Source organism: Leucopleurus acutus, assembly GCF_964270905.1.
Source record: "Leucopleurus acutus genome assembly, chromosome: 1".
Classification (NCBI taxonomy): Eukaryota; Metazoa; Chordata; class Mammalia; order Artiodactyla; family Delphinidae; genus Leucopleurus; species Leucopleurus acutus.
The window spans coordinates 77,465,587-77,493,473 of NC_139142.1; the positions used below are offsets into that span (position 1 = coordinate 77,465,587).

At 42.4% G+C, this 27,887-nt stretch overlaps 1 protein-coding gene across 3 annotated transcripts in view; it reads left to right on the top strand.

Annotated features, from left to right (window-relative positions):
• The window catches only part of FMN1 (formin 1), a gene marked incomplete at both ends in the record, with an annotated part of 398,825 nt that overhangs the window by 244,226 nt on the left and 126,712 nt on the right, over positions 1-27,887 (top strand). For all 3 annotated transcript variants that reach the window (XM_082842082.1, XM_082842083.1, XM_082842084.1), the window contains 4 exons: positions 5,916-6,045; positions 7,553-7,699; positions 8,782-8,841; positions 12,335-12,455. In XM_082842082.1, coding sequence (XP_082698208.1) covers positions 5,916-6,045; positions 7,553-7,699; positions 8,782-8,841; positions 12,335-12,455 — 458 coding nt within the window. The remainder of the gene's footprint in view (positions 1-5,915; positions 6,046-7,552; positions 7,700-8,781; positions 8,842-12,334; positions 12,456-27,887) is intronic.

A 27,887-nucleotide genomic window follows, 5' to 3' on the forward strand; every position in this document is an offset into this window, starting at 1 on the left:
GGTCCACTCCCAAGTCTTGTTTCCTAATATAATAAATTCAGTCCCACTAAGGTGCTGACGGCGGAAAATGAAGTGACTAATAATGGGATATTTAGACACAAGGCCATGAGGAGTATTTGAGGACTGTCTTAGTCAGTTTGGGCTGCTGTAACAAAGTATCCTAAACTGGGTGACTTATCAACGGCAGAATTTTATTCCTCACAGTTCCTGAGGCTGGAAGTCTGAGATCCAGGTGCCAGCATGGTTGGGTTCTGGTGAGCACCCTCTTCCAGGCTGCAGACTTCCCTTTGTATCTTCACGTGGCAGAGAGCAGAGGGGGGAAGTAAGCGCTTGTGTCTCTTCTCCGAAGGGCACTAACCCCACTCATGAGGGCTCAACCCTCATGACCTAATTACTTCCTAAAGGCCCTACTTCTTATTACCATCACTTTGGGGGTTAGGATTTCAACTTAGGGATTTTGGGGGGGGATACAAACATTCAGTCCATAACACGGACAAGCCTTTGGGTAGTGCCAACTATGCCATGTTAAAGCAATGATACTCCAAGCCCAGAGTTGGTAAACTTTTCCTCTGAAGGACCCGGTAGTAAGTACTTTAGGCTTTGTGAGCCATTACAATCTGCTGGAACTACTCAAGTCAACGGTGGTTGTGCAGAAGCGAGCACAGACAATACATAAACAAATGGGCGTGGCTGTGCGCCAAGAACAGTTTATTTATGGACGCTGAAATTTGAATTTCATATCATTGTACATGTCACAAAATATTATTCTGGTTAACATTTGATTAATATTAATGTTTAAATGCTTGATTTTTTTCAACCATTTAAAAATGTGAAAACCATTCTTAGCTGATGGGCCATACCAAAACAAAGAATTCGGCCTGGGGACTGTAATTCACCAACCCCTGCTCTAAACTATGGAACGGCCCACTTGGTGAAATGAACCGTGGGTCCTTGCTCCGGAAGGGTTCCCCTTTTCCTTCCTGTGCTAATGCCTTTCTAGCATTCTTTTTCGAGATTAATTGCCAGGACACAGAATACTGGCAGCAGGTAATTAACAGATGACTTATTAAAGTTCTCTTGCTTCCTCTCCCGATGATGTGGATGGAAGAGTGTTTTTAAAGTTTGCAAATGGTCCTTGCAAGGGCTTCCTGAACATGCTAAGCTCTTAGTGGCAGCAAAGAAGGTGGTCATGTTGTCCTGGTGATATGCTTGGGCTCAGCTGCTAGAGGGTGAGGCCCAGAGAGGTAGGGCCTCCAGGGCTGAGTGATTTTCACCTTTACTCCTGACCTCCTGCACAGTGTAGCATTCGTTTGATTCATGCCAGAGTCTGATTTTCTGGCAACTGATTTGCCATTAGTTCCAAGTGAGTTGACCATAAGCGTGTTTTGCATACTGGAAAATATGAATCATTTATAGTTTCAGCATTGCAGTTTCCTAAGATTCCTGTGGTGCCCAGGCTTTAAATCAGAGCCTGGGGAGGCTGCCCTCCTCACTCACCTCATCAGCTTTCTTGCGCCGCAGGGCCAGATTTAGAAAGTCATTTCCCACAGAGGTGTCATCTGCTTGGGACCAGGCTGTCTGAGAACCGCTCCCTTCAGCAATGGTCCTCAACTCTGTTCACACTCTCCTTGGGATGGTGGTGAGGCGAGGGGAGGCTCTACTGGGTCTGATCAGGCCTGATGTGTGCCTTTTGTGGCCTAAAGTGAGGATACCATATACAGCCTATTGGGATGCTCCACTGAGGCCCACAGCTGCCCGGGGATCGCCCCAAAGAAGACATATTGACGTTGAAACAAGGCTCTGTTAGCGTCCTCCTCTATGGAGGAACATAAGTGACAGCATGCACAGACACCTGAAATGATATCATTCAGGGCTTTGAGGAATGGTAAACCACATGTTAGTCCCTTGAAAACAGTAGGCCCATTGCATCAATCCACCTGACAGCCGAGTTGCTGTGGGTGTGTGACCCACGTACCGCGAGGTGCAGAATGTTTCTGCTGTGTACCGGCTGTACTTACAGTCCATCCTAGGAAGATCAGCCTGCCTTAAGGAAAGAAGAGGAAGGTCCCTGGTCTGCGGCTCTTTGCGGGTATTGAGTCCTTTCTATCTCTGGCCCTAGGGTGTAAAGTTAGACTAGTCCAAAAGGAAATCAGTCCCTAAATCTTCATAAGTACCATGGCCTAATCATGCCCAAGACCCTCTCCTTGGGCATGTGTTAAAGAGCGCTTACCCCTGCCCTTATGGGTGGAGTGTAAAACCCACATGTGGGAGATAAGATATTAGACACTTCATAGCCTTTGAGGTAACCTGTACTTCTGGTACTTTCTCAGATAAATGGGAAAGTCTGCTTTCCTCGAGACTTTGTTTTTCCCAAATTTGCTTCTCTAGTATTTTGTATCTTCGCCTTCTACCAGGTGACCAGGCCCCCAAACCCACAAGTCATCCTGGATTCTTCTCAGCATCCCGTGGGATGGGTCAGCTCCATAGGGTCTGGCAGCCTCAGTCGCTTTCTCACCCTTCGCCCCCCAGCATCCACACTGCAGGCCCTCTCTCGTTCCCCCTGAGAATAGTCCAGCTGCTCCCAGCCTCAGATCTGCTGTCACTTCCAATCCATCAGCCGAGCCATTGCAAGGGCGATTTTCTAAAACAAAAAGCTGAAAGTTTCACTCCTCTGTCTAAAACCCTTCATTCATTCAGGAAAAAAAGCTTGAACTCTTTATTTTAGAACACAAAGCCCCATTTTAGCTTTTTCTCACCTTTCCCCACGAATATCATTCAGCCTGTCCAGGCTCTCGCTGGCACTCTCTTACATGTGTCCTGCACAAGGACCAGAGGGCTCCCGGAGACCTTGGCTGACGTGGTCCCTCCAGGGCTCTGACTTTGATGCCCTGCGTATGGCTTCCATAGCTCCTATTTTAGGCCCCATCACCGAGAGCGCTCATCACACTCGTGGTAACTGTGGATTTATTTCACAGGTGATCGGGAAGGAATTGTGTTTAAGTTAAATTCTGTTCTCAGGTCTCAGCGTGGTGCCTGACGCACTGTAAGTGCTTCGTACACATCTAAAGACACTAAAATTCTTGGTGACTGATGCTCTGGTATTTTTGGTGACACATTCCCTGCAGTTCTATCCAAAAGTATTGTGAAATAGCTGAATTTCCCTCCCCCCTCCAACTCTGGATATGTGCTTCGGCCCCTTCTCCATACACAGAACACTGGGTCTTTAAGATTCTCTGAGAGCCTTCCTAGTGCGAGCCCTAGTTCCAGTAAAGCTTTGACCCCAGGGAACCTTGTAGTTCTATTTTACTCTTTTTTCCGGGTAACACCAATTGCTTGAGCCTATGGGCTCGTCTCCTCATGTTGGTCCTAAACGTCCTTTTTGGAGACGAGTTATAATCAATTGCTTGTACAGCATTTCCTTCTTCTCATCTAAGACCTTGCTGGTAAGCTGGGCTGTTGATAATGTATATTCTCTCCATCAATGCTTCACTCGCTGTGTTCATTGAAACGAGGAAGTGTACCCACTCAGGGATCTGGGTCCTACTTAGGGAATAGTGTTTCATGGTTGCATTTGGAAAGGGAGAAGTGCAGGGTGCTACACTTGAGGTTGCTCTCAGCAGCGTCTGAATAAGTAAAACTTCCCAAGACTCGCTGCAGGACCAAATGCCTCCAGTCCCGCAAGCTTTTTACTGCTCATGTTTGTGAGAACTGGTGATACCCCTGATTTCAGTCATAAATGAATCAGTGGTTTAATACTAATTTTACAAAGAAACAATTCACACATAGAGTGTAATTTTTTCATCTTGTCCTAATTCAGAATTCCTTTGGGTTTCCACTTTTATATCCCATCCCATGGTTTTCATAATAATCAGAGTTACAGAACCTTAAAGCAAAGATATGTTTTCTCTTATGGACATTCTTTGCTTCCTCTCAGTGTTATTTAGAAAAAAAAAAAAAAAAAAGGATTATGACCTAGTTGTAGGATAAATAAGAAAGACAGCTGATTATTAGAATCTTATTAAAACCCAAGTGTCCCTAAGAGAGGCACAGAGTATTATTAGCTAAGGAAATTCCTTTGGTTCTGGAAAGAAGGGGGCTCCAGCTTTGCTCCTAGGTAAAAGCATTCTTGGTAAGAGGTTACAAAATGTCAAGGTAATGATGTTATGGTTTGACCAAGACTTTCAGAACTATCAGTTAATCATCATTTCAACCCCCAAATGGATTTAAAAGCTTTTAGTGGATTCTCTCCTCTTCTGAATTCGTGTCCAACTCTTTCCATCCATTTTAGTGTATACCCCTACCTCGGGTGGTTGGCCTAGAGGATATGTAGCTCTTCCAACTTAATTTTGCAAAGGGCACCAGTGCCCAGCTGCTCAGACAGTGAACTTCTGTGCGTAGGTCAGTACTCAACTTTAGCTTTTAAGATCTGTCTTGCCATAGTTTTTAAGAAACTTTAGATCGTGCCCACTTAATGAGTGCCTCCTTTGTTCCAAGCATGGAGCTATGAAGTCCTGTCTGTGTAGGTAAGTTGTTGTGGAAAAGTAAACAGATACCTGCAGAATAGAATCATTATAGATTATTATAATTGTTTGAACAACAACAACAAAAAGTAGTAATCTAACTTCAGAAAGAGATTATTTTTTTCACTTGTCTATAGACATTTGCCTCAAGTCTTCCCCTTACTTAGCCTGTGTTAATACACCATTAGAGAATGCTGCATTATAAAGGGAGTCTACTGTGTATTTTTTTTTTTTTCCCCAAACACTTAAGATTAATGCTTTCCATTTCGGTTTAGTCTTCCTGGGGTAGCAAGGGACAGATAGCGTCACATGGTTCAGTATACTTGCGTTAACTTTCTGTTCTTAATTTATACACCATATGTTTGCTCACCATTATAGAAACCCATTTTATTTTTTTTTTATTTTAAAAAATTTTTATACAATTTTTAAAGGTTATTTTCCATTTACAGGTATTACAAAATGTTGGCTATATCCCCTGCATTGTAAAATATATCTTTGAGCCTGTCTTATACCCAATAGTTTGTACCTTCCACTCCCCTACCCTTATATGGCCCCTCCTGCCATGACTGGTAACCACTAATTCTCTGTATCTGTGAGTCTGCTTCTTTTTTGTTATATTCACTATTTTGGTGTATTTTTTAGACTCCACATATAAGTGGTATCATACAGTATTCGTCTTTGTCTGACTTATTTCACTTAGCCTAATGCCCTCCAAGTCCATCCGTATTGCTGCAAGTAGCAAAATTTCATTCCTTTTTATGGCTGAGTAGTATTCCATTGTGTGTGTATATGTATGTGTGTGTGTGTATATACACATATACCACATCTTCTTTATCCACTCATCTGTCGATGGTTGCTTAGGTGGCTTCCATATCTTGGCAGTTGTAAATAATGCTGCTGTGACCGTTGGGGTGCATGTATCTTTCCAAATTAGTGTTTTTGGTTTTTTTGGATTTTGTTTTGGTTTTTTTTTTTTTTTTTTTTGGAGTGGAGTTGCTGGGTCATATAGTAGCTCTATGTTTAGTTTCTTTTTTGAGAAACCTCCGTACTGTTTTCCACAGTGGCTGCACCCATTTACATTCCCACCAACAGTGTACGAGGGTTCCCTTTTCTCCACATCCTCTCCAGCATTTGTTATTTGTGTTCTTTTTAATGACAGCCATTCTGACAGGTGTGAGGTGATATATGGAAACCCATTTTTAAAAGCATCTTTGTTGTTAACAGTAGAGCACAAACCCTTGGAGTCCCCTGAGTTTGCCTGTTTGATGCCTTTTATGATTGTTCAATTAACGTCGTCAAACAAGGAATGCTCTCATGACGAATCTCTTTCTGCTGTCTTTTTATTTTCCTTGCGATTATATGTGAAGTCAGATGATTCATTCTTAATTCTTACAGATTTTTACACGAGTTAGCCCAGATCCCTAATTTTGCTGAACGTGCCCAGTGTATAATCTTCAGATCTGTCTTTTCTGAGGGCATTACTGCCGTGCACCGAAAGGTAGAGATCATCACACGAGCTTCTAAGGTATGTTTGCTGCCTAATTCAAAGACAGCTTTGCCCTCCTTGGGGGTAAAGGAGGGAGTGGGGACTGGGAAAGATCAACTCGAGTCCCTCTGCAGAAATATTGTGGACTTAAGGTTGTGTGTTTTCCTGAGTATAACTGTGACGATTATGCCGTGTGAGCGTGCATGCAGGTGAGTAAGAAAGAAGGAGACGCAGATCGACAGAGGAGAAAGAGGGAGGAAAAAAACCGACACTTTTACAGATTTCTTCTCCCGTATTCCAAATACCTCCCAATGTACATTCTGGCCACTTAAAACCAACCTAAATAGTATCGTGTGTTTTCCATTCTGACTCTCTAGATTGCGAAAAGAGATTTGCCTTAGACCAATGCATTGGATCATCTGAAATGTGTTTACATAGTAAAATAAAAATATTCTAGAGACTTGATAAATGAAATCAATGATTATGATAATGAGTGATGGGCCGATAAGTTTTTGTTGGCTTTACCACGCTGGGGTTTGTTATAAAGTTAAATTCTTGAACGTGGCTTTTTCTCCCAATGACGCACGTCCTTCACCACATGGTGATCCTCCACAAGTACTGTAATGTTTAGTTGCTTATCTGGAGGCATGGGGTTTTTTCCTTCTAAAATATAAAAGATTTCACTAAAGAAAGCGTAAATATTACCAAGGTATATAATATACACCCTCTAATAACGCCCTACGAGGCAGGAGCAGAGGTCGTCCTAGAGCTGCACTTGGTTTGCTTTCTTTACCCTAAAATCAAGGAAAATAAAGTCGACTAAAACTGTAGAGAAGGGGAAAAGTATCAATTTGAAAATTTGCACTTGGGGCAAAAGAATGAGAGAGAGAGGAAAAACAAATGAGATGGGGGGCTGAAGAGAACCCCAAGCAGCTTGAAATTAATAGACAAATAGTAAAAGTTAATAGACAAATCAGCAAACACTTAATAAACATAGCCTATGACCTTGAAATACATGATTGTATTCACCTCTGAGGATTCTGTAGTTCACCTCTGAGGATTATTTCCAGGGATAAGGAAGTATAGGCTTGCTATTGTATCTACCCTACGTTTAACTGTGCTGTTTGTGTAGATACATCGTCCAAAACCAGATCCTCAAATGATCTTAAACCCCTTCCTACTTAGAAGCCGTCACGTACAAAGCCTAACTGTAACAACTGTCTTTTTTCAATTTCTAAATCCTTTAAAATAAGTATTTAAAAAATAAAACCGGCTCAAATAGAAATATAAAAACTAATAGTTAATATTCAGTAGTAGAACATGCGCAGTTTGTAATTCATTGAAAGGATTAAAAAATGATGGCTGTTAACATATTTTTCAAGACGCTTATGGCTTAGTGAAGTGTACTTTCCATTTCACCAACTATAAATCCAGTTGGTAACAGGCCAGCAAACAGCCTATCAAGTGCTCAGTGAATATTTGTTGTTGAATGAACATAGGTGCATTTGGAGTTCGGCCGCATAATAATGGGTGTCTGCCTTCCCAGGGCTTGCTGCAAATGAAGAGTGTGAAGGATATTTTGGCTCTCATTCTGGCTTTTGGAAACTATATGAATGGAGGAAATAGGACTCGGGGACAAGCAGATGGCTATAGCTTAGAAATTCTGCCCAAACTCAAGGACGTCAAAAGTCGGGTATTTATTTATTTTTCATAACGAAGGTCTGTGATCTGTCATTGTTTTCCTCGTATACCTTCCATTTTCAAAAAAAGTGTTCCTGGTTGTTCCGTTCATCTCTCTCCTCCCCCTAACAGTCCATTGTTTGCTTTCTTTTGAATAAAGACAGGTTTTTCATCTTCTTTTGATGACAAAATCCCCAACATTCATTTGCTCGAAAGCACACAGTTAGGTGTTGAACTGCCGTGAGAGGATAAAGCAGAGAGCGTACAGTATTAGCCATGGCGCAAGGCTTGAGTCTGCTCGAGTTTGGCGTTAGCTCCTTGTAATTTACTCGCTCCTAAGTGGAGCGCAGTGCTGACTCACCACGGGAGCTGAGCGTTTGAATTACTCTCTGGTCCACAACAATTGGGCTGGGGGTCCACTGTCAGACCCTCTGAGACTGATTATCGCTTGGCTCCACACCCTGCAGAGCTACCTCTTTAGAAACAACCAGCCCATATCTAGGCGTCCCCTGGGGGGGCAGGGGGAGCGGAGGGAGGGGAAACACACAGGCAAATTAGAATTAGACCCACGTGAACGAGACACAAAGGCTGCCTTGTGGGAGGGCCTGCTCTCCCCCGGAGTCCCAGGGTCATAAAGTGGCAGGGTGTTCCTTTTAAGCCTCCTTGATTGTTTTTCACGCCAGTAAGAACACACATTTTTTGAAAGGTGGGAAGGGAGGGATGGTCTTCTGTTCTACTCTCTGGTTCCCTTTAGCACTCCCCTACCCCCTCCCTTCTTGGCTTTAGGCCTGAAAGTATGGAGACAGTCTTTTGGTTGGCTGGTGCCTGTCTTAGGCATTACCTCAGAGGCCTTATGGATTACCTCTTTGGGTTCCCCCCCGCACCCCAAGAAAGAGTGTAGTGTCATTTCTTTGTACAGATGCCATAAAAATGAATGGGACAAGGAGGAAAGAGGACAGTCTCAAACAGAATTAGGACCAGGTATCACAAATGAAAAGTGTTAGAGTTACAGAGTGAGATTTCAGCTCTTTGACTATCTAATATGGCAGAATCTCATGTGAATGATATTCATTTAAACTTCTCTGTTAAACCTAGGATAATGGGATTAATCTGGTGGACTATGTTGTGAAATATTACCTGCGTTACTATGATCAGGTAAGAAATAGCGTTATGTGGAAAACTACACTAATGGGGTTTCAGCTCCTGCACATTGCTGGCATTCAGAAATTGGATGATGGATGGATGGATGAATTTCAAGTCCAACGTAGAATTTGAGAGCTCTCCAGCTTCCTTGGTTTACAGATGGGAACACTGGAGCCAAGAGAGTTTAGCTGACTCTTGTAAAGAGAAGCATTATTCAGTGGCGCAAATCTACTGACTCTTAATCCGCTGTATAACACAGCTTCAAAGAGACCCCCAGTCATCTCAGTGCCTTCTGACCAGATTGTGAGGGTCTCTGTGAAACCCGTATCCGTTCAGTAACTGGTTATATTTGAAACTAGATTCTGGGATGCGGACCAAACTTTAGGAACTTAAGGTGCAATAATACCCAATACTTTATCAGCAATGTTCATCCGTGAACAAGTTAAAGACGTGGAATTTGAAATCCATCTTCCCTGCTTAGATTACACTGGGCCATTAGAAATAAAAATTTCTGTGAGAATCCACCTGAGCGCAATTTTCTGTGTTTTATTCCTTCTCATTAAATCGAGAACAAGGAGTCCTAGCTTTGAGAAGAAAGAGGTACCATTGTAAGTTGTTGAGAAACCTAGCAGTCAGTAAATGGAAAAAGTCTCAGGAAAATGTTGTCAGGAGTCCCGCTCGACTATCCACACAAGCAGAGTTTTTCCTAGGTACCAAGGGAAGAAAAGTAAAGCTTCCAGGGCCTCGTTTTCAAAAGGTCTACAGTTTCACGCAGAAGACAGGCCAAGCACTGATGAAGTCCTTAGTCATCTCTCCTACCCTCCTGGTGGGTTTATGTAACCGTTGTCAATGTATCTACCACCAGGTTTATTATTCCCCTGTGTATAGATATCGTTGAGCAATTACCTAGCTTCCCGGCATTGCTCCTTGAGATCCAGAACTCTTTGTTGTCTCTTTTTTCATGTTCGTCATGTAGGTGCTTGATAAATACTTGCTGAGTTGAATGTACTATAAATACCCACAAGCATGTAATAAGTAGCATCTGTAACAAACAAGATGCAACGAGGCGAGAGCTATCTTCTGGTGGAGCAGGGTAGGTGTGTTGAGCTTCAGGCAATATGTGTACACCCAAAGTTCTGAAGGCAGGTACCAGGGTGGCAGAAGAGTTATCCTGAAGGATCTTGAGGTGACAGTTCAAATTCGAGACTGGCCTAAGCAGAGGTACTCATAGTCTCTGCCTCAACCATCCTGCCTACACAGATGCACTGTGTAGGAAGGATGAAATTTGCCGATGGAGTTTGACTCCTACTGAAGAGAGCTGAACCCAGTGGAATCGACTTCACAGAGGGAAATCTTAAAATAAGATTAATTGCAAACACGGGATGGTCCAGTTTAGGAAAAATAAGAAGTCAGCATTTGTGTGGTGCTCTCCCAGTTTTCACCGTGTTAAAATGAATTGCGCTCAACAAGAGTACAGCATTATGTGATTTAGTAAATGATCCCTTCCCTCTTAGGAGCATAAGTGATGATTTTTGTGGTTAGTGGTGATGAGCAGTTAGCGGAAGAAAGGTGACTCTTGCTCCAAGCTTCCTTCCACTCATGCCTGGTTTTTGGTCCAAGTCTAGGTCTATGTGACGTTCAAAGAAACCCTTCTAGGGCCATGTCTTTTGAACTCCAATTGAGCAGCTTTCGCAAGAGCTACTACCGGGCCGATTTGCTCAGTAGCATTTTCTCTTTTTCTAGCTTAAAAAAAAAAAAAAAAAAAAAAATGAAGCCGGGACTGAATCTGATAAAAAGTTTTGGGAAATAGAAAGAAATATGCATGAGTTCTTCCATAGATTACCATGGAGTTTCGTGACAAGCATCTTAGATGTTCTTCCACCTTGGCACTCAAAGGAGGGTACTGCTTCCATGGTTTTTTAAAAAGCAGTAAAATAAGTAGAGGAAGATGAAAAATAGTACACGGATCACGTAAAATGTTGTTCTGATCAAATGAGGAAAAGCACCTCCTCCTAGCATCCCAAATGAGGCCAAAGGTCTTAAAGGAAGGGGGGTAGGGTCCAGGGAATTCTCAAAACCACAAGAAAACAGGACGATAAGTTAGATGACTCCTGCCCAAGGTGCACACTTCCCAGAATAGCGTTTTATAAGCTCTCTGTTAGTGGTGCCAAACAGATTTTATTGGTAGGCCAGATGGTGTGTACTTGACCGAGAACAAGGCACAGTTCCTGCCTTCAAAATGTTTATAGTCTAGTGGGGAAGACACACAAGCTAACAAGGCAATTTTTAAGTTAACGTTGAAAAGTGCTGTGATAACAGGAATTAGCAGGGACTCTTGGAAACACCCAGGTGGTGAGGCTTAGGGGAGGTCTTTAAGGAAGTGATATCTGTTTTGAGACTAGAAAGGGGAGTATGAACAAGGAGGTGTGAAGAGGGGCTGGGGAAGAGTTTTTGAAGAGGGACAGTTTTGTAGGCAAAAGCCTAGAAGCAAGAGACTGTGGCCTGTTCTTTTATTTTATGAAAGTTTAGGAGAGGGAGTTAGCGATAGGGGAAGGGAGAAATCAGGCTGGAGATGGAGACAGAGGCCAGATCAGAAAGTGCCTTGTAAAGCCGTTTTAGAGTTTGGAACTAGTCCTAATGGCAGCAGGGAAGATGGAATGTGAAGGAAAGCTGGCAAAGTAGCCTGTGTGGAGAGGAGAATAAGCGAAGATGGCCTGAGACATGCAAGACACAAAGCTTGTATTAAACAACTCGGGGAGAAAGCAAGCCGGACTGGAAAAGACAGTTGAGGCTCTGCTGGTCTCCCGATGTGCCTACAGTTCGTGTCCCTCTGGGTGTTTCTCAGCTGAGATCCTCTATTAGGTATAGTTGCGGAGCTTGTCAAAACCCAACCCAACCACGCCCTCGTAAACATCTGCTAAGATAAGCCAAACAACATTAAGAGAATCTTTACAAATATGTGAAGAATTTGATCACATATACGCGTGCGCGCACACGTGTGCCCACGAGCTTTAAGCTGCAGAGGAAGGTAGGTAAGAGCATAAGCGATGGTGATTGTTTCTCCCACCTCAGTGCTGCCTTACCCAGTACCTTCCAACTCACACCCTTTGGCATACCCCAAAGATGAGTTATCTAATTGCTGCCATGTGAAACTCAACAGGGACTTTCAATTCAAGTACTTTCATGTGTTCTTCCTGTGCCATTTTCCATGGGAGTAGAGGGTCTAAGATTAGGACATACCTGACCATTTTCTCTTTGATTCAAGAGGCAAAACAGAGCCCAGCCCATGCCATAGCTACAGCCATAGCCAACCTCAGCGCCAATAAGACCGAAATGATAGCGTGAAAGACACGAACGCACTTCAAAGCAACAAGTCCAAAGTTAGGAATAGCAGGGGAGCATTGCCTTGATTCTTATCCAACCATCCGAAAAAAGATGCTTTGGAATTTCAACTGAGAGTGACAATTGGGAAGTAAAATGTACTTTTGTTTACCGTATATTCTAGGAAGCAGGAACAGAAAAGAGTGTTTTCCCCCTGCCCGAACCACAAGATTTCTTTCTGGCCTCCCAAGTCAAATTTGAAGACCTTATAAAAGATTTGAGAAAACTGAAGAGGCAACTAGAAGGTAACAGGCACACTGTTCTGCTATTACGATAATAGATAGGATTTTTTAAAATGATTTAAGGGGATGATTTCTGTATGGCTCGGGGAATGGAATGGTGAGAGTTCAGTTATGGTACACTACCTCAGGACACTTTCCATCTCTGTGCACAATTTGGAGACAGTGTATTTACACATCTTTCTCTTTCATTAGTGTTAATTAGTGTTTATTTTATATATATATAGATATATAGATATATAGATATATATCTTGTTATATGTACATTTTCCAGCATGGAATAGATATAATTTTAATAAAAATAATAACAACCCTTTTTTTGAATTCTTACTGTGTTCTCATACAATTCTTCTAATGACCCGAATAAGCAGGAACTACACTAACTCCATTTTATAGATGAGAAAAATGAGGCTTCGAGAAGCTGTATTCGCACAGCCAGTGAGAGGCAGATTGGGTCTGATTAGAAAATCTCATGCATTGCATTTTCTAAGCTAGTTTACTATGTGCTGCCTTATCTTTCTGTCTCTCAGTCTTGCTCTTGGTCTCCCTGTGGCGCGCGCGCGCGCGCACACACACACACACACACACACACACACACACACACGCCTATATATTTCGTTTATGTATATGAGTCTAATAATGATGGTAAGACCCGTAGTAAACAGTCTGTTTTAGTTTAATTTACATTTTTAATTATCCAAAGCAAAACGCTGAAAGCCCTTTTTGGCTTTTTTAAAAGGTGAAAATATGTCTCTCGGGCAGGAATTTTCCTTTGGCATTTCTAGAGCCTTGTGTTTTCACTGTGGAGACATCTCCTTGTCCAAGAATATAAATACTTGCCTTGGAGCTTGTATAACTCCAATTGAAGAGCTCTGTGGAGGATTTAGGGAGCGTGTTAATGTGGAAATGGAGCCCAGCACGCCAAAAGCAGAGCTTGAGGAAATGAAGAGCTTGCACCAGGAATATTTTTACACTAAGACATAAAATAAACATTTTAAAAATGTTTATTGTGAAAGAGTGCTCAGAAATCTAAGTCTTAGAGGACAGCTTGGAAATGGAAGTAAAGTGGGAAAGATCTGCTCCCGGTGGCAGGGAGAGCCATTTATTTTTACTTTGGGCATAGAACTTGCTTAAATAAGGATAGTGGTTACAAGTGAATATTTTTACCTTGTAAATTATTTTTAAAGGAACATGCGGGTTTTTTTCCCCCTCCTGTCGATGTGGTCGAGAGTGTGAATTTCAATGAATGCTTCGTTCAGGAATGTGATACGTGACCTCGTGATCATTCTTTTCCGTCTCCTCAAAAAGGGGCGGTTTGATCCTCGACTGAGTTGCGGGGCTTGAGTTTTATTCTAAGAAAGCGGAGTAGCATCACGTAGCAGTTTTTTTCTACCCCTCTCCAGTGGCAGAATTAGGGCCAGGCCAGTCCTCAGGGTGGCTTTTGCGGTAGCAGAGAAGACCTGTGCTTGTCCAGTCCCTGGCCGCCATCCCTGCATGCCCATCCTCTCTCGTCTTTTGGTCCTTGTGAGACCCTCTCGTATGGTCTTTGGAGCAGAAACCTGATCTACGTTGGATCTTTCCTCTTCGCCTGCCGTCCCTCCACGGCTGCCTTTCTCAGGCATCCTGGCTCAGCCCACTCCCTTTGATATCCCTGTGTGTTTGATGATAAATGACAAAGGGATAAGAAGAGTGAACTCAAAGGACCGTGTAGAGGCAGGGGTGCCCCCAAACCTCTGCAGTGGATGTACCTTATTTTCTCTAGGGAGATCCACGGTGTCATTCCGGATCTCTGAGTACTCAACTGACACTTTCCCCAGTCAATTTTAAGGAAATACAAGACCTTCTGAAGCTGGAGGAGCTGCCTTATGAAGGAAGACTGAACGCTACCTCAGTTATTTTTCTTCTTTGCGTGGGACGTCACCACAAAGACGTGAAGTGTACCACCAAGGCAAAGGAGGAAACCGGCGCTGTCCCACACACATTGAATATTTAAACAAAAAAATGCCCTGCTAATCTTTAGAGATGCCCGTGTTTTTAATACATGAAAGGCACCTAGTAAATATTTAAAGAAAATACAGAACGTGGGTTCTCTAATGAATTTCTTGTCCTTCCAAATCCCATCTGGCGAGATGGCCAGAGTCGTGGCGGCCCGTTTCATCTCACTTCCCCGTTCAGTCTTCAGCTCCGTTTCCACAAGGCCTGGGTGTGAGCTGAGATGGAATGTTTAATTGAAGTGGACATAATTTTCACACATACAGCAAAGATTTGATGAGGCTTTGAGGTTTATTGTAGCCATTAAAGTGTCGTGGCTGCTGGCAAAACCCCAGAAAATGTCTAAAGCTAAACCAGATGTGATTAGAAAATTTCAAGAAGGCTCAGGCCCTAGTTCTCCAGGCAGGCATAGCCCTTTAAAAGAAAATCATTTGGGGATAGCAAGGACCACACCTTAACAATCAGGTGGGAATTTAAACGATGGTTGTTGGCTGTATAGATGTCACTAACAGCGGTAGAGGTTGTCGATGAGCATCCTTCCGAGAGACCAGAACTTCCAACGGCACTTTTATGTGGATAAACGTAGCAAGGAATTGAGGATAATTGTATCTGCTGCAATGGATTGCGTGGTTATTATCAGGTGCTTTACACAGACCGTCTCTTTAAATCCTTACAATGACCCTGTGAAGCAGATATTGCTGTGCAGCTCTTACAAGAGGCGAAAGCTGAAGTTCATGGTGCTCAGGTGACCTGCCAAGTTACCTCACAGATGGGGACCTGGCCTCATTTTGAAACTAGATACGACTGTAAGGCATGTACTCACAGCTTGCCCTGTTGCTGGCCCAGAAGTCTCCTTATCGGATCAGAGATCACAACAGAGAGATACCCGTTCAAGGCATAAAGCCTCGTGAGGACACACATGACAGAAAGAGTTAGTGAATGTGTGCGCATGAGCACAAGGGCGTGCACACACACGTGCCTAGAGCCCATACATGTAGACCCTCGGATCAGATAGGGACTTAGGAAAGAACTTAGTTTGTGTGTGGGGTATGGGGAGTGGGGAGACCTGAGAGAGATGGATTATCAAAGCGAATAGTACTGCACAGGATTAAGAACTCAGGCTTTGGAGTCAGATGTGTCCTTGCTACTGGTTTGGTGAAAGCTCTTGTCGAGTAACATAACCATAAAAAGTATTGTCTCACCTGTAAAATAGGGCAGTTATAACACCAACATCGTAGGAGGTAATGAATGCACGGTCCCTTAGTAAGGAAAGCTTCAATAAAGCTGGTTAGGCGTATATGCCTTTTACTGGAAAACAGACACCTTGTAGAATCAGGCCCATATTGTCGAGGGGCCAGCTGGCTGTGTTTGTGGAGAACCTAATTTCCAGAGGGCTACAAACCAAGCCCTCGGTGCTTAGGAATGTGTTCCATATCATGTTTACTGTTCTGCATCCCTTAAGCGGACAATACTTTTGATTTCCTTGATGCTTTGGTGATATAAGTAATATCTGGGAGCAAATAACAGCGACCGCTGCTCTCTTTCTCATTCTTTGACCTCGTTTGCTAGCCAGAACTTGGAAGGTACTCTTACCGATTCACGTGTGGTAGGCAGAGTAATGGCTCCCAAAGATGTCCAAACCCTGATCCCTGGAATCTGTGAATATGTTCCCTTACATGGCAAAAAGGGACTTTGCCGACATTGAGATGGGGAGATTATCCTGGACCGTCCAAGTGGGCCTAATCTAATCACACAAATCTTGAAAGTGAATCTTTAAAAGCTGACGACTTTCTCTGTGGTCAGCGGGAGATAGTACAGTAGAACGATCAGAGAGATGCAGTGTTGCTGGCTTTGAAGATGGAGGAAGCGGGCAGTGAACCAGGGAATGCTGGAAGCCTGTAAAACTGGAAAAGGCAAGGAACAGATTCTCCCTAGAGCCTCCAGAAGGGAGTGCAGCCCTGTCAGCACCTTGATTTCAGCTCAATGAGACCCATGTCAGACTTCTAACATACAGAACTATGAGGTAATAGATCTGGATTGTTTAAGCCATTTAAGTCTGTGGTAATTTGTCATAATAGCAATAAGAAACAAACACACCACGCAATGCATTCTTTCTGATTGTGCCAGTTACGCACGCGCGTGCACCCCATTGCCGAGGCTGTAGGTGTAGGATTTCCCGACTAGTGACACTCACCCGTATTGCATGAAATGTGAATTGGTGCTCTCTAAAAAAGAGTCTGTAGTCTGATAAACCTGGAAATGCTCTATACTAAAAACAAATCACAGGGACACAGTGCATATGAGCTTATTAAAGGCTCTGGGAAGTCCTGTAGTAAAAAACAATGTAACGGTTTAACCCTGTTTAAAGCAGGATTTCTCAAAACATGAAACATTGTCTTTTTTTCTTGCACTGAATATACTTGGTAGTGTGTTGTTGTAGAATATGGATTCTGTAAAATATTGTTTAAGAAGAAGGGATGTTGATATTACTATTGATTTTTAATATCAAGAACGGAGTTGTTGGTTAAATGGTCATTCCTGGGTGACCTTAATAGGAGTAACTGTGACGAATAGGTATGGCCTTTGCCCTATAATAGTTCTCTTCATACTCCCTGGCTGCATTGTCCTAACTGGGTTTGTTACCCATGTAAACAAATGCAGTAGAATAGGTCACATTCTCTCTGATGTCTTGAGCTTGAAAGCCAAAACGAACAACTTTAGTGTTACAATTACTCTAGTATCACTGCTCTCAAATCCACATTTGTATAACATGATCCTGTGACTGTATTTCATTATGAAAAATTCTTTCTGGCTTTCCAAGTAGGAAAGCCGAATTTTTTGGTTGGAAATGACAGGAACTCTTCAGATAGGTGTTGAGAAGTCAGCCTATTGTGAAAAGTTCAAAGATTAAAATAAATCGCCCTTAGTAGCTAATGAGACTTATTTAGTGTCCCGTATCATTAAGGGTAGGATATTTAATCAGCTAGCTGTGTACTAAATCTTGCCTTGAAAATGATGCATTATTGGCCCTGTTATTGCATATATGAATTGGGAAAATGTAATCAGTAGTTAACCCTCAGTGTAAGATAATCAAACTTGTTTGAGAATGTTGGCAGAGATGCAAGTGAGTGTGTGTGTGTGTGTGTGTGTGTGTGTGTGTGTGTGTTTTAAGGTAATTCTGATGATGTTCTTTTCTCTAAATATTTAAGACTATATATTCGAACATGTCCTTTCTTATGGACCATTTAGAAATATTTGGGAATACACTTACACAGTTTTGGAAAGACAAGGAGTCTCTGTTGACTTTTTTGATATCCGTTATCACTCCATAAATGTTTATCTTTCAAATGTTTATCCTGCAATGTTAACTCTTATAAGCCTTCTATAAATGAGATGCTATGTGAAATGCACAGTCCCGGCATTCAATAAATGTTGAACTCTTTATTGTAAGTTTGAATAGTAGTAACATCTCTAACTCGACATTGAAGTACACCCGTCACCTCTTTAGCCATAGTCGGTCCCCACGTCCTTATTTTAGTGGAGTGACCAGATTAGCCCAGAAGGATCCAAATGAACCTCTTTTGTACCTGAATCTAAGTTCTACCTTCAAATCTAAGTTGCAAGATACATACATGAAAGTCACAGTTCAAGAAAGAGAAAGGGGAGGTTTTTTTTGGTAGATTTTTTTAAACTGTAATCAGTACGTCTTCCAGATGAAGCTGGCTGACTGAACTCATTCATTTAGCTCCACTCCTTTCTAAAAGTCCACAGAAAAATTAACATTTATCTTATTTAGAGGCACACAGTCAATACCAATATAATCGGCTGAAAGAGGAGGAATTAGGGAGGGAGCCGTACACCTACACGTATAAAACCAGGAAATGAGAACATTTATACGTGGTGGTTTCTCATGGCCCTGGGCAGGGACTGGTGTGGTGGCAGTAGTTCAACGATTTGGATATGCATATGAAATCATACAATTAAAACTAGGTTCAGAAACATAAGCTATAGATAAGTTATAGTCAACTCTCAACTGTAGGTTGCTAGATTAGCGAGGTCACGGAATAGTGATAGTCTTTAAAAAATTAATGCGTTACTTTTCACATGAATCAGTATGAGTCAGCTATGCTATTTACATGTTGGAAAACCTTTCCTATTTGAAACTGCATGATAAGCAGTAGACTACCTACTGTTTCTTCTGCAAGGTGGAAACAGTCCTCTTCTTTAGGTACTTAATGAACAAATTAAGTGTCTGGACAAATACATTGATGCGAAGTATTAGTGAGGTGATGAAGGGTGAGGCGGGTTTGGGACTCTGAGCACCGATGGCATCGGGAAGGGAAGCTGCCTGCAGGAGTGTTGGTGTCTCCAGCGATGGAGGGAGGGCAGAGGGCTGGTTAGCAGAACTTGCACTTCATCTTGCCCTTGACCACTTTTTTGTTAAATTTTTGATTTGGGATTACGTGTGGTGTCCTTCCCGCTTCCTATTACTGTAGTTAATCAAGAGTTGACTGTGAGAAGTGAGGAGAAAATGCTAATAACTGGTATTGCTGATCTACTAATGAGTATTCAGGTTTGTTCCACTGCGGGGAGGAGGAGGGGTCCTGTCCAGGCTCCACTGCCCAGGTCTTTAATGCAAGTTCACACCACGCCACCGTCCTCTTGTACTGTCTCCCTCACAGCCATGTTGGTGCCTCCCCGGTCCGGATCTGTCCACCACTTGGATGAAAGTATGCCCTTCTGCAGATTTAGTCAGTCAGTACTGTTGAGCCCCAAACAGAACTTAAGAAAAGTGATGGCCTATTGATATTACCTCAGGAAGCAAAAGAGACCATTTAAAGAAGGCCTGTAGTGACTATTCCTTTGAATTTGCAGTAGACACAGTTGGGAAGTACCAAGCAGTGGGGGGAAGGGGCCGTCCGTGGAGCATTCCACCCCCAGTGCATGCTATATGGGGGTGCCCTTAGCATTGTCAGATCTAGCAAATAAAATCCAGGAGGCCCAGTTAAATCTGAATTTCGGACAAACAAGACTTTTTAAAACTGTGTTTTAAATAATGCACAGGACATGCTTATACTAAAAAAAAATATTCCTTGTTTATGTCAAATTCACACTTAACTTGGTGTCCCATCTCTTTTCTGGCATTTCTGTACAGAATTTAAAAGCAATAATAAAACCAACTAAAAGTTAGCTATTTTTTTTTAACTTTATTGAAGTATAGTTGATTTACAATGTTGTGTTAATTTCTGCTGTACAACAGATTCATTCAGTTATACATATATATTTTTTTCATATTCTTTTCCATTGTGGTTTATCGCAGGATATTGAATATAGTTCCCCGTGCTATACAGTAGGGCCCTGTTTTTTATCCATCCTATATCTAATAGTTTGCCTCTGCTAATCCCAAGCTCCCAACCCTTCCCTTCCCCACCCGCCTCCCCCTTCCCCTTGGCAACCACAAGTCTGTTCTCTATGTCTGTGTGTCTGTTTCTGTTTCATAGATATGTTCATTTGTGTCATATTTTAGATTCCACATGTGAGTGATATCATATGGTATTTGTCTTTCTCTTACTGACTGACTTCGCTTATTATGTTCATCTCTGGGTCCATCCGTGTTGCTACAAATGGCGTTATTTCATTCTTTTTTATGGCTGAGTAATATTCCATTGTATATATGTATATATATATACACGCACCACATTTTCTTTATCCGTTCATCTGTCGGTGGACATTTAGGTTGCTTCCATGTCTTGGCTATTGTAAAGAGTGCTGCTATGAACATAGGGGCGCATGTATCTTTTCAAATGATAGTTTTGTCCAGATATATGCCCAGGAGTGGAATGGCTGGATCATGTGGCAACTCTATTTTTAGTTTTTTGAGAAACCTCCATATTGTTTTCCATAGTGGCTGCCCCAGTTTACATTGGGGGTTCCCTTTTATCCACACTCTCTCTAGCATTTGTTATTTATAGACTTCTTAATGATAGCCACTCTGACCGGTGTGAGGCGGTACCTCACTGTAGTTTTAGTTTTCAGCTCACTTTTTATTACCGTGATGTGCTGGCAGTATTAATCTCAGTGATCAAGTCCTTTTCCCTGCAAGGGTGGACTGTGGACACAGGTGCAGTAAACATGTCCAAGGCTATGGTGCATGGCCATTTCCACCATCACTAACGACAGCAGTTACCGTTTAATGGGCATTACTAAATACCAGCATATTTGCTTGCATCATTTCAGTTTCTTGAACTACTTTGATGTAAGTCCTACCTACATTTTAACAGTAAGGAAGTTAAAGCAGCTTTGCTACTGATGACAGAGTGAGATCTGAAGCAGGTTTATCTGATTACAAAGCGTATACCCTTTTCACTGTACCGTTCTTCCTTTTCCTGTTTGTAGGCACTGACAATATGATCGGAGTGGTAAAGCTTGAAGTTCGAATTTAGGCTTTTTCTTATCTCTACCCATAACCACTCAGCTCATCTACCTGTTGTAATTTCTATCCTCCTGTCTCCTCCCTGTCGGTCTCTTTTGGTTACTCAGTCTCTTTCGGTTCCTCTGACACTCTCTGTCTCTCTCTTTGGCAGTGAATTACCTAGCCTATGTTTTATCCCTTCACGACCTAGAAGATAAGCGGACAGGTCTGATGTGGTTAGCCAGACGAATAGCAGGGTGCTACAGGGCCATCCCAAGGCACTGTGTGGTTTGGACTCCATTACTGTCTCTTCCACTTGTGGACATTGCATGGCGCGGGGTTCTGACATAGATGAGAAGGTGAGGGAACTTCCAGGACTTGTCAACTCACGCAGCAAAGCAGGCTGTTGCTTCTGTGTTTGGGACCAGCCCTGACTCTGCAGGAGAAATGACTTCTGCCACCGAGCATTATCAATGGCTTTCTCTCCATATAAGTATAATATTCTTTAAGAGAAAAAGAGAAAACTGGATCTCATCATGAGAGTGAATATTTATGACTCATTTAAGCGTGGTCCATAGGCAATATGACTGTAGTAAGGAGTGAAGAAAGACTGGAAAACTTTTGGAGGATTCTGAGGAAAGAGGGCCAACTGAACATTCATTTGGATTGAACACTCACATTGGAATTCAGTTCCTCTTGAAAATGACTAAAATAATAGTATAGGGAGTTCTTTTAAAGCATAAACTCAAGAGCACAGAATGAGAGAGAAAACCATAACCACAAAGTCTCTGAAGCTAAAAAAGTAGATGGACAAGTGGTAAATGAATTAGCCAAACAAGACAGCTGAATTCTAACCCAGGAGTGGAGAAAGGTGAGAAGCAAGCCAATTTTTACCACACTATTCATACACACCACAGATTTATACATAAATCCATGTATATATCCATAAACATTCATATATATTCATAAGTAAATCAATGAAATCATTTTTGAAAATTTCCCCAAATGATGGATACAAGTTCCTTATTTTAAAAGGCCCAAAGAGATGTTAGCACAGATCCATACCGTTGTATGAACATTTCAGAATGCTCAGGATAGAAAGAAAGCTTACACACTTCTAGAAGGGGAGGAGGTAGAGGGTGGGATGTGGGAACAAATTACTCAGAGAATCAGGGAGCAGAATGGCTTCAGACTTTCCAACGGCAGTGCTAGAAGCTAGAAATAGAATTCTGATGGAAAATTATTCCCAATCCAGAATCTTATAGTCACCAAATTATCTATCCAATATGAGGGCAGAATAAAAATGCTTTTAGACATGTAAATTCTAAAAGAAAAACGTATTTCCCATGCATCCATCTTCAGGATGCTACTAGAGAATGTGCATTACCATGAATTAGGAATGCGACGGTGACAGGAAATGGAAAATCCAACAGAGAAGAGAAGTGAAGGGATCCTCCAGGTTAGGCAGAGAGCCCAAGATGCCAGCCAGGCATGGAGGGCAAACATTCCAGGTTAATTAGATCAAAAGAATCATGGTGAAGGTTCTTGAGGAATATACAGTTAACGCGTCTGCTATATCTGAATGTTTTGACAAGATTTTCACAGCTGGCAACAAGTTTGGCGTTCCTTTAGTAATAAGTACATAGAGAACAGCAAATTAGGGGGAAAAAATCATTCATTCTGAAGGTGAGGGTGTTTGCAGGGGCGGTGGGGGGACGTTTAGGACAGGCTAATCAAAATTGACATATGTCAGCGGGGGCTGGAGTTGTGTTTGCCAAGTCATAATAATGGCAACACTGAGGACTGGTCTAAGCAAGTCACGGTAGTGCTGTGTTGAGAGGCAGCTCATGTATGGTGGGTGTGAGGAGAGGAAAGAGCGCCATCATTTTCAGGGCATAAAGAGAAAAATCAAAAGGTGCCGATAGAAGCTTGTTAGGGACATGCAATTAAGTGCTGGATTCGGCAGGTAAAATTGGTATAGTGGTTGCCTCTGGGAAGGAAGAATTGGGTGAAGTTGTTGGGCTGTTGATTCACAGAATGCATAGAATACATTTATTCTTTTAACTGGTGCCTGTGTAACTTCGATAAACGTACAAAACCCAAACCAAAAAATAACAATAAACCGAAGCATTTGTAAGTGATAGTTGAGTTAAATTTCAACAGCAGAGGCTGATGTGTTGAAAGTAGTGCTGGCCGGGATTTAGGAGATGCAGTTGAAAAATGTAGTTCTGCCTCTTCCTAACCACGTGATCAGCCGTGCAACTTTGACAAAATCACTTAACCTCTGTGAGCCTCCGCTGGAAAAAAGCGGAGCTGATCATCCCAGCCTGCCCAACTCAGTGCAATCGGAAGGGTCAGACAAGCAGACGGATGAGCGAGTACTTGGGAAGGTGTGGGAGGTATTACCTGAACTCATTGAGAAGCCGTGCAGTTTGCAGTTCGCTCAGTTCGCGCTGGCGTGTCCTAGAAGGGAGAGGGGGGAATTGATCCATTAGGACAAGCCTGGCTAATTTATCACTCTTTAGGAAGCTCCAGAAGACGCGACTGGGACGATTATTGACCATGCCTAATTTATTAGCTCTTTCCTCCTTCAAAGCCCATTTGTCTGCGGCAGGAGTTTGCTAAGTCTGAACTCTGGTACAGCCCTGGATGCATTAGCCAGAGTCCTGGCCGTGTTGCCATGGTGTTAAAAATATTTAGTTTTGCAAGCAAAGTGTTCAAAATAATAAAAGAAAAACTTTGATATGATTTATTTTTGTAAAATGATTTCAACCAAACAGACCCAGGAACTGGGGTAAGGATTTCAGAAGGGCAGTGGGTGTAAGATGTTGATCAGCGTAGCGACTTTTGATGCAAAGCATTCAATTAAGCGCAGCACCGTGGGTAAAGGTCACACATTTCCCAAATGAAATGCCTTCAAAGACAAGTTGTGCAGAAAGGGGAGAGGATGTGGAAACCGAAACCTGATTCATCCGTTTAATTAATGGAAGAAGTTCGTGTTGTCCTTTGATTGTGACATCTCTAGGTGGGAAGCATGAGTTATGATGTCCTGGTTTCTTCTTCTCAGTTTTCACCCTGTTTCTACCCTTTATTTATAAATCAACACAGTTAATAGAATTTATTATTTTTTTTCTTGGACAAGAAACAAAACATTGAAAGAAAAGCTAGCCTCATGGAAAAGTCTGTGTCACGAGTCCTGAATTCAGATTCTTGCTTCACAAGCTGTGTCACCCTTGGCTGGCTTCATCCCTCCCCACCTCTGTATCCTTGTATAAGGAGGAGGGTATCCCAGCCTTCCACACTGGTTGCTTGAGAGCGTTAATCAGGATTATATGAAGGAAGTCCCCAGCGTATAAGCAAGAGCTATAATGCTTATTCCTGGTTCCTTTCATGCCCTCATATCCAATATCCAGCCCACGAGCAAATCCAGTTGACTCTTCCTTCAAAACGTGCCTCGAATCGGTTTAATGCTCTCCGTCTCCACGCCACATTCCTGGTCCAAACTCTACCCCTTTCTCTCACATGGGCCAGAACAACAGACTCCTAACAGGTTTCCCTGCTTCCACACCTGCCCTCCCTTTAATCCAGCCTCCGAACACCAGACGGGTCAGGCCACTTTTCCTTTTTCATAGTCGTTGCTCTTGGAATAAAATCCAGCCTCAAAACTTGTAGCTGTGCCTTGCAAGTTTCTCCAAGATTCAACCACGTCTACCTCTCTTGTCTCATTTCACGCTGCCCCAATCCCTGCCTGCCCACTAAACTCCAGCCTCACAGGCTTTCTTTGTGTTCGAGCCCAGTAAGCTTGCTTTAGGACCTTTGCAGTAGCTATTTCTTCTGCCTGGAATGCCCTTCCTCTGAATGTACCCATGCGTGGGCCTTCACTGACCACCCAAACTACAGCGGCCACTTTGAATAGTCCCTCTCTGTTATAGCCCCCAATTTCTTATCTTCTATTTCTTTGTAAATAGAAGAGGCCTTTTTGGTGTTTATATCTACTGTGATGATCAGTACCTACCACATAGTTGTTGCTCGGCCAAAAATTGTTGAGTGGGCGAATGAGCAAATGAATGAATGGTAGAAAAGATGCAGCTCACTCAGTTAATTGCTGACCTTGCCGTAAGAGAGGAATTAGATGATTTCTTTAAGGGCAAAGATGTCAAACGATCATAAAAAGGCAGAAGCTTTAGGGAAACATTTTAAAGCTACTCAAAGGGAGAACTGATGAGGTAGTGGGTCCCTCACACACTTCCGACTGGAAGACTCTGTTACGATAAATGGGTAGGATAGGTGCCGTTAGAAAGGGTTTATGCTACATGATTTTGAAAGTACGTTCCAACTCGGAGTTTCTAAGATAATGAGTATTGCTATGCTATTTCAGTGCATTCCGGTGTTCTCCTTATTCAGTAAGGGTTATTAAGTTCTTCCCTAGACTTCATTAGGACAGCTGAAATTCCCTGGACTTCTGACCATTTATAGGATATAAAAGTCAACTGTAAGATTATATCAGGTTTAGGTCTCAGGTATTCTCTGTCTAAATGGCTCTCAAGGATCTGCTCTCGCATTAATCCATGCCTCAAAAATTCTAGCATTGATACCATCTAGAAGCAAGCTTTATAGAGTGGAACTCTTATCCAATGTGGTTAGTTAATGGAGAAAAGATGGCCCAGATCAGGAATCACAGAAAATGATACTTGCGTCCCTTAACCTTTCATTTAAAACAAGCTAAATATAGCATCATTTGTCTATTGATGCAGGGCTGAGACCTCTTGTTGAATTACAGATCTGTTAAATAAAGTTCTGTGGGTCTTCCTACCTATGCCATATCTATAAAGAGATCACCTGTGATTTCCCTTTCCTATTTTTTTCCCTTTCATATTTTTGAAGTGGAGTCATGGCTCTTGAAAATATCACCACCAAATCTTTCTAGATACTTATAATTGTTCTCAATCTTTTAAAACTGTCTTGCCCACACCTTTTTAAAAATGAACATTTTCTTTTTGGTATAATTTTAGATTTACAGAAAAGTTGCAAAGATAGCATGGAGAGTTTCCATATAGCCCTTCTCCACTTTCCCCATTATTAACATCTTAAATTGTTGTGTTAAATTCATCAAAACGAAGAAACTGGCACTGATACATTTCTGTTAACTAAACTCTAGTGTTTATTTGAACTTCATCAGTATTTCCATTAATGTCTTCTTTGTGTTCCAGAATCAAGCCCTGAGTTCCACATTGCACTGAGGTACTATAACTGCCCAATCTCCACTGGTCTCCCACACCTATATTAAACAGCAGTATTTTGGCTTCTTCCACTTTAATCTATAGAAATAATACTTTTTCTCAGTCTTATTTCTACAATTTACCATCAAGTGATTAAATTATGTAATTACAATAAAGAGAACAGCTAGCATAAACAGGTTTGGAAACAACACAGCTGTTCTTTATAAGGATTCTACTCAGTGGTGGGGAGAATTGCCCAGAGAAACCAGAGAATAGCCTTCCAGCTGCGACTGTGTGCCGTAGGAATCAGGTAGGAGGAATAGAAAAGAGCACTGATTTGGCAAGTCCATTCATGGAATGTTTTTCATATTTCCCGTTCAAAAAAAAGAAAACAAAATTAATAGAATGCCGATACCTCACCTGTGTGTAGAGCTCCATCCTTTGGAGTGGGTAGGGCAGGCCTATATAGTAGAGAGAACAGGTCTCCAGGATAGGAAGCAGTGTGGCCAGGCATGGAACTTGAGTCTTTTGATTGCCAGGCCAGCGCTCAAGCTACGTTACCATAAACTTAATGGCAGGTCCAAACATTTTCTTTACAGAAATAGATTCGTGGGTGGTTTTGTGAATGTTACAGTATTTTCCTGCCCGAGTAAATTGTGTATCTTGGACCCTGTGGAAGAGTCACAGTCCACAAGTGGATTCTTTTTGTGTCAGACATCCAAATGAGTGAAGTTAGAGGGAGACCTCTTTAGCCCCAGTAAAGGGGATTTTGGAAATTCTGCCAACGTCCTTATCTTTCCCAGATTTCTGGGCCTCGGCGTGGCTCTTAGATGGACAGAGGTCGTGGACTCTACTTTTTAGGTAACCATGGAAAAATCAGTGACCCACCCCACCCCGCCGACCCAGGAATCGGCAGCCCTGGTTGATGTCCCCTCTGTGCCACTTCATAACCTAACCTCCACCTCCCCTCCCCTGGCCTTCTGTTTCTCCATTCAGAATGAAGCTTTGGGCCAGGTGATTTTTAGCTTGCATCGTCTTGTTCCTTACCTTTTACAAAGCGTTTTCATAGGTACTCCGCATTGTTTCTAGAACGTCCCTACACCAGCATACCTTGTTTTACGCTTCTCTTTATTGTGCTTTGCAGATACTGTGCTGTTTGCACAGTGAAGGTTTGCGGGTCATGCAAGCCTGTTGGCGCCATTCTTCCAACGGCATTTGCTTCCTTCATGTCTCTGCGTCACATTTTGGTAGTTCCCACAATATTTCAAACATTTTCATTACTATTGTATTTCTTGTGGTGATCTTTGATCAGTGATTTTTGATGTTACTAGTGTAACTGTTTGGGGCCCTATGATCCATGCCCATATGAGACAGGAACTTAATCAGTAAATGTTGTGTGTGTTCTCACTGCGCCAACTAGCTGTTCCCCTCCTCTCTCCCTCTCCTCTGGCTTCCCTACTCCCTGAGACACAGCAATATTGAAATTAGGCCAGTTAGTGACCCCACAATATCCTGTGAGTGTTCAGGTGAAAGGAAGAGTCTCTGTAACTCAAAAGCTAGGAATGATTAAGCTTAGTGAGGAAGGCTTGTCGAAAGCCGAGATCGGCCCAAAGCTAGGCCTCTTGCACCAAACAGCCAAGTTATAAATGCAAAGGAAAATTTCTTGAAGGAAATTGAAAGTGCTGCTCCAGTGAACACGCAGATGATAAGAATGTGAAACAGCCTTATTGCTGATATGGAGAAAGTTTTAGTGGTCTGGATAGAAGATCAAACCAGCCTCAACATTCCCTTAAACCAAAGCCTAATCCAGAGCAA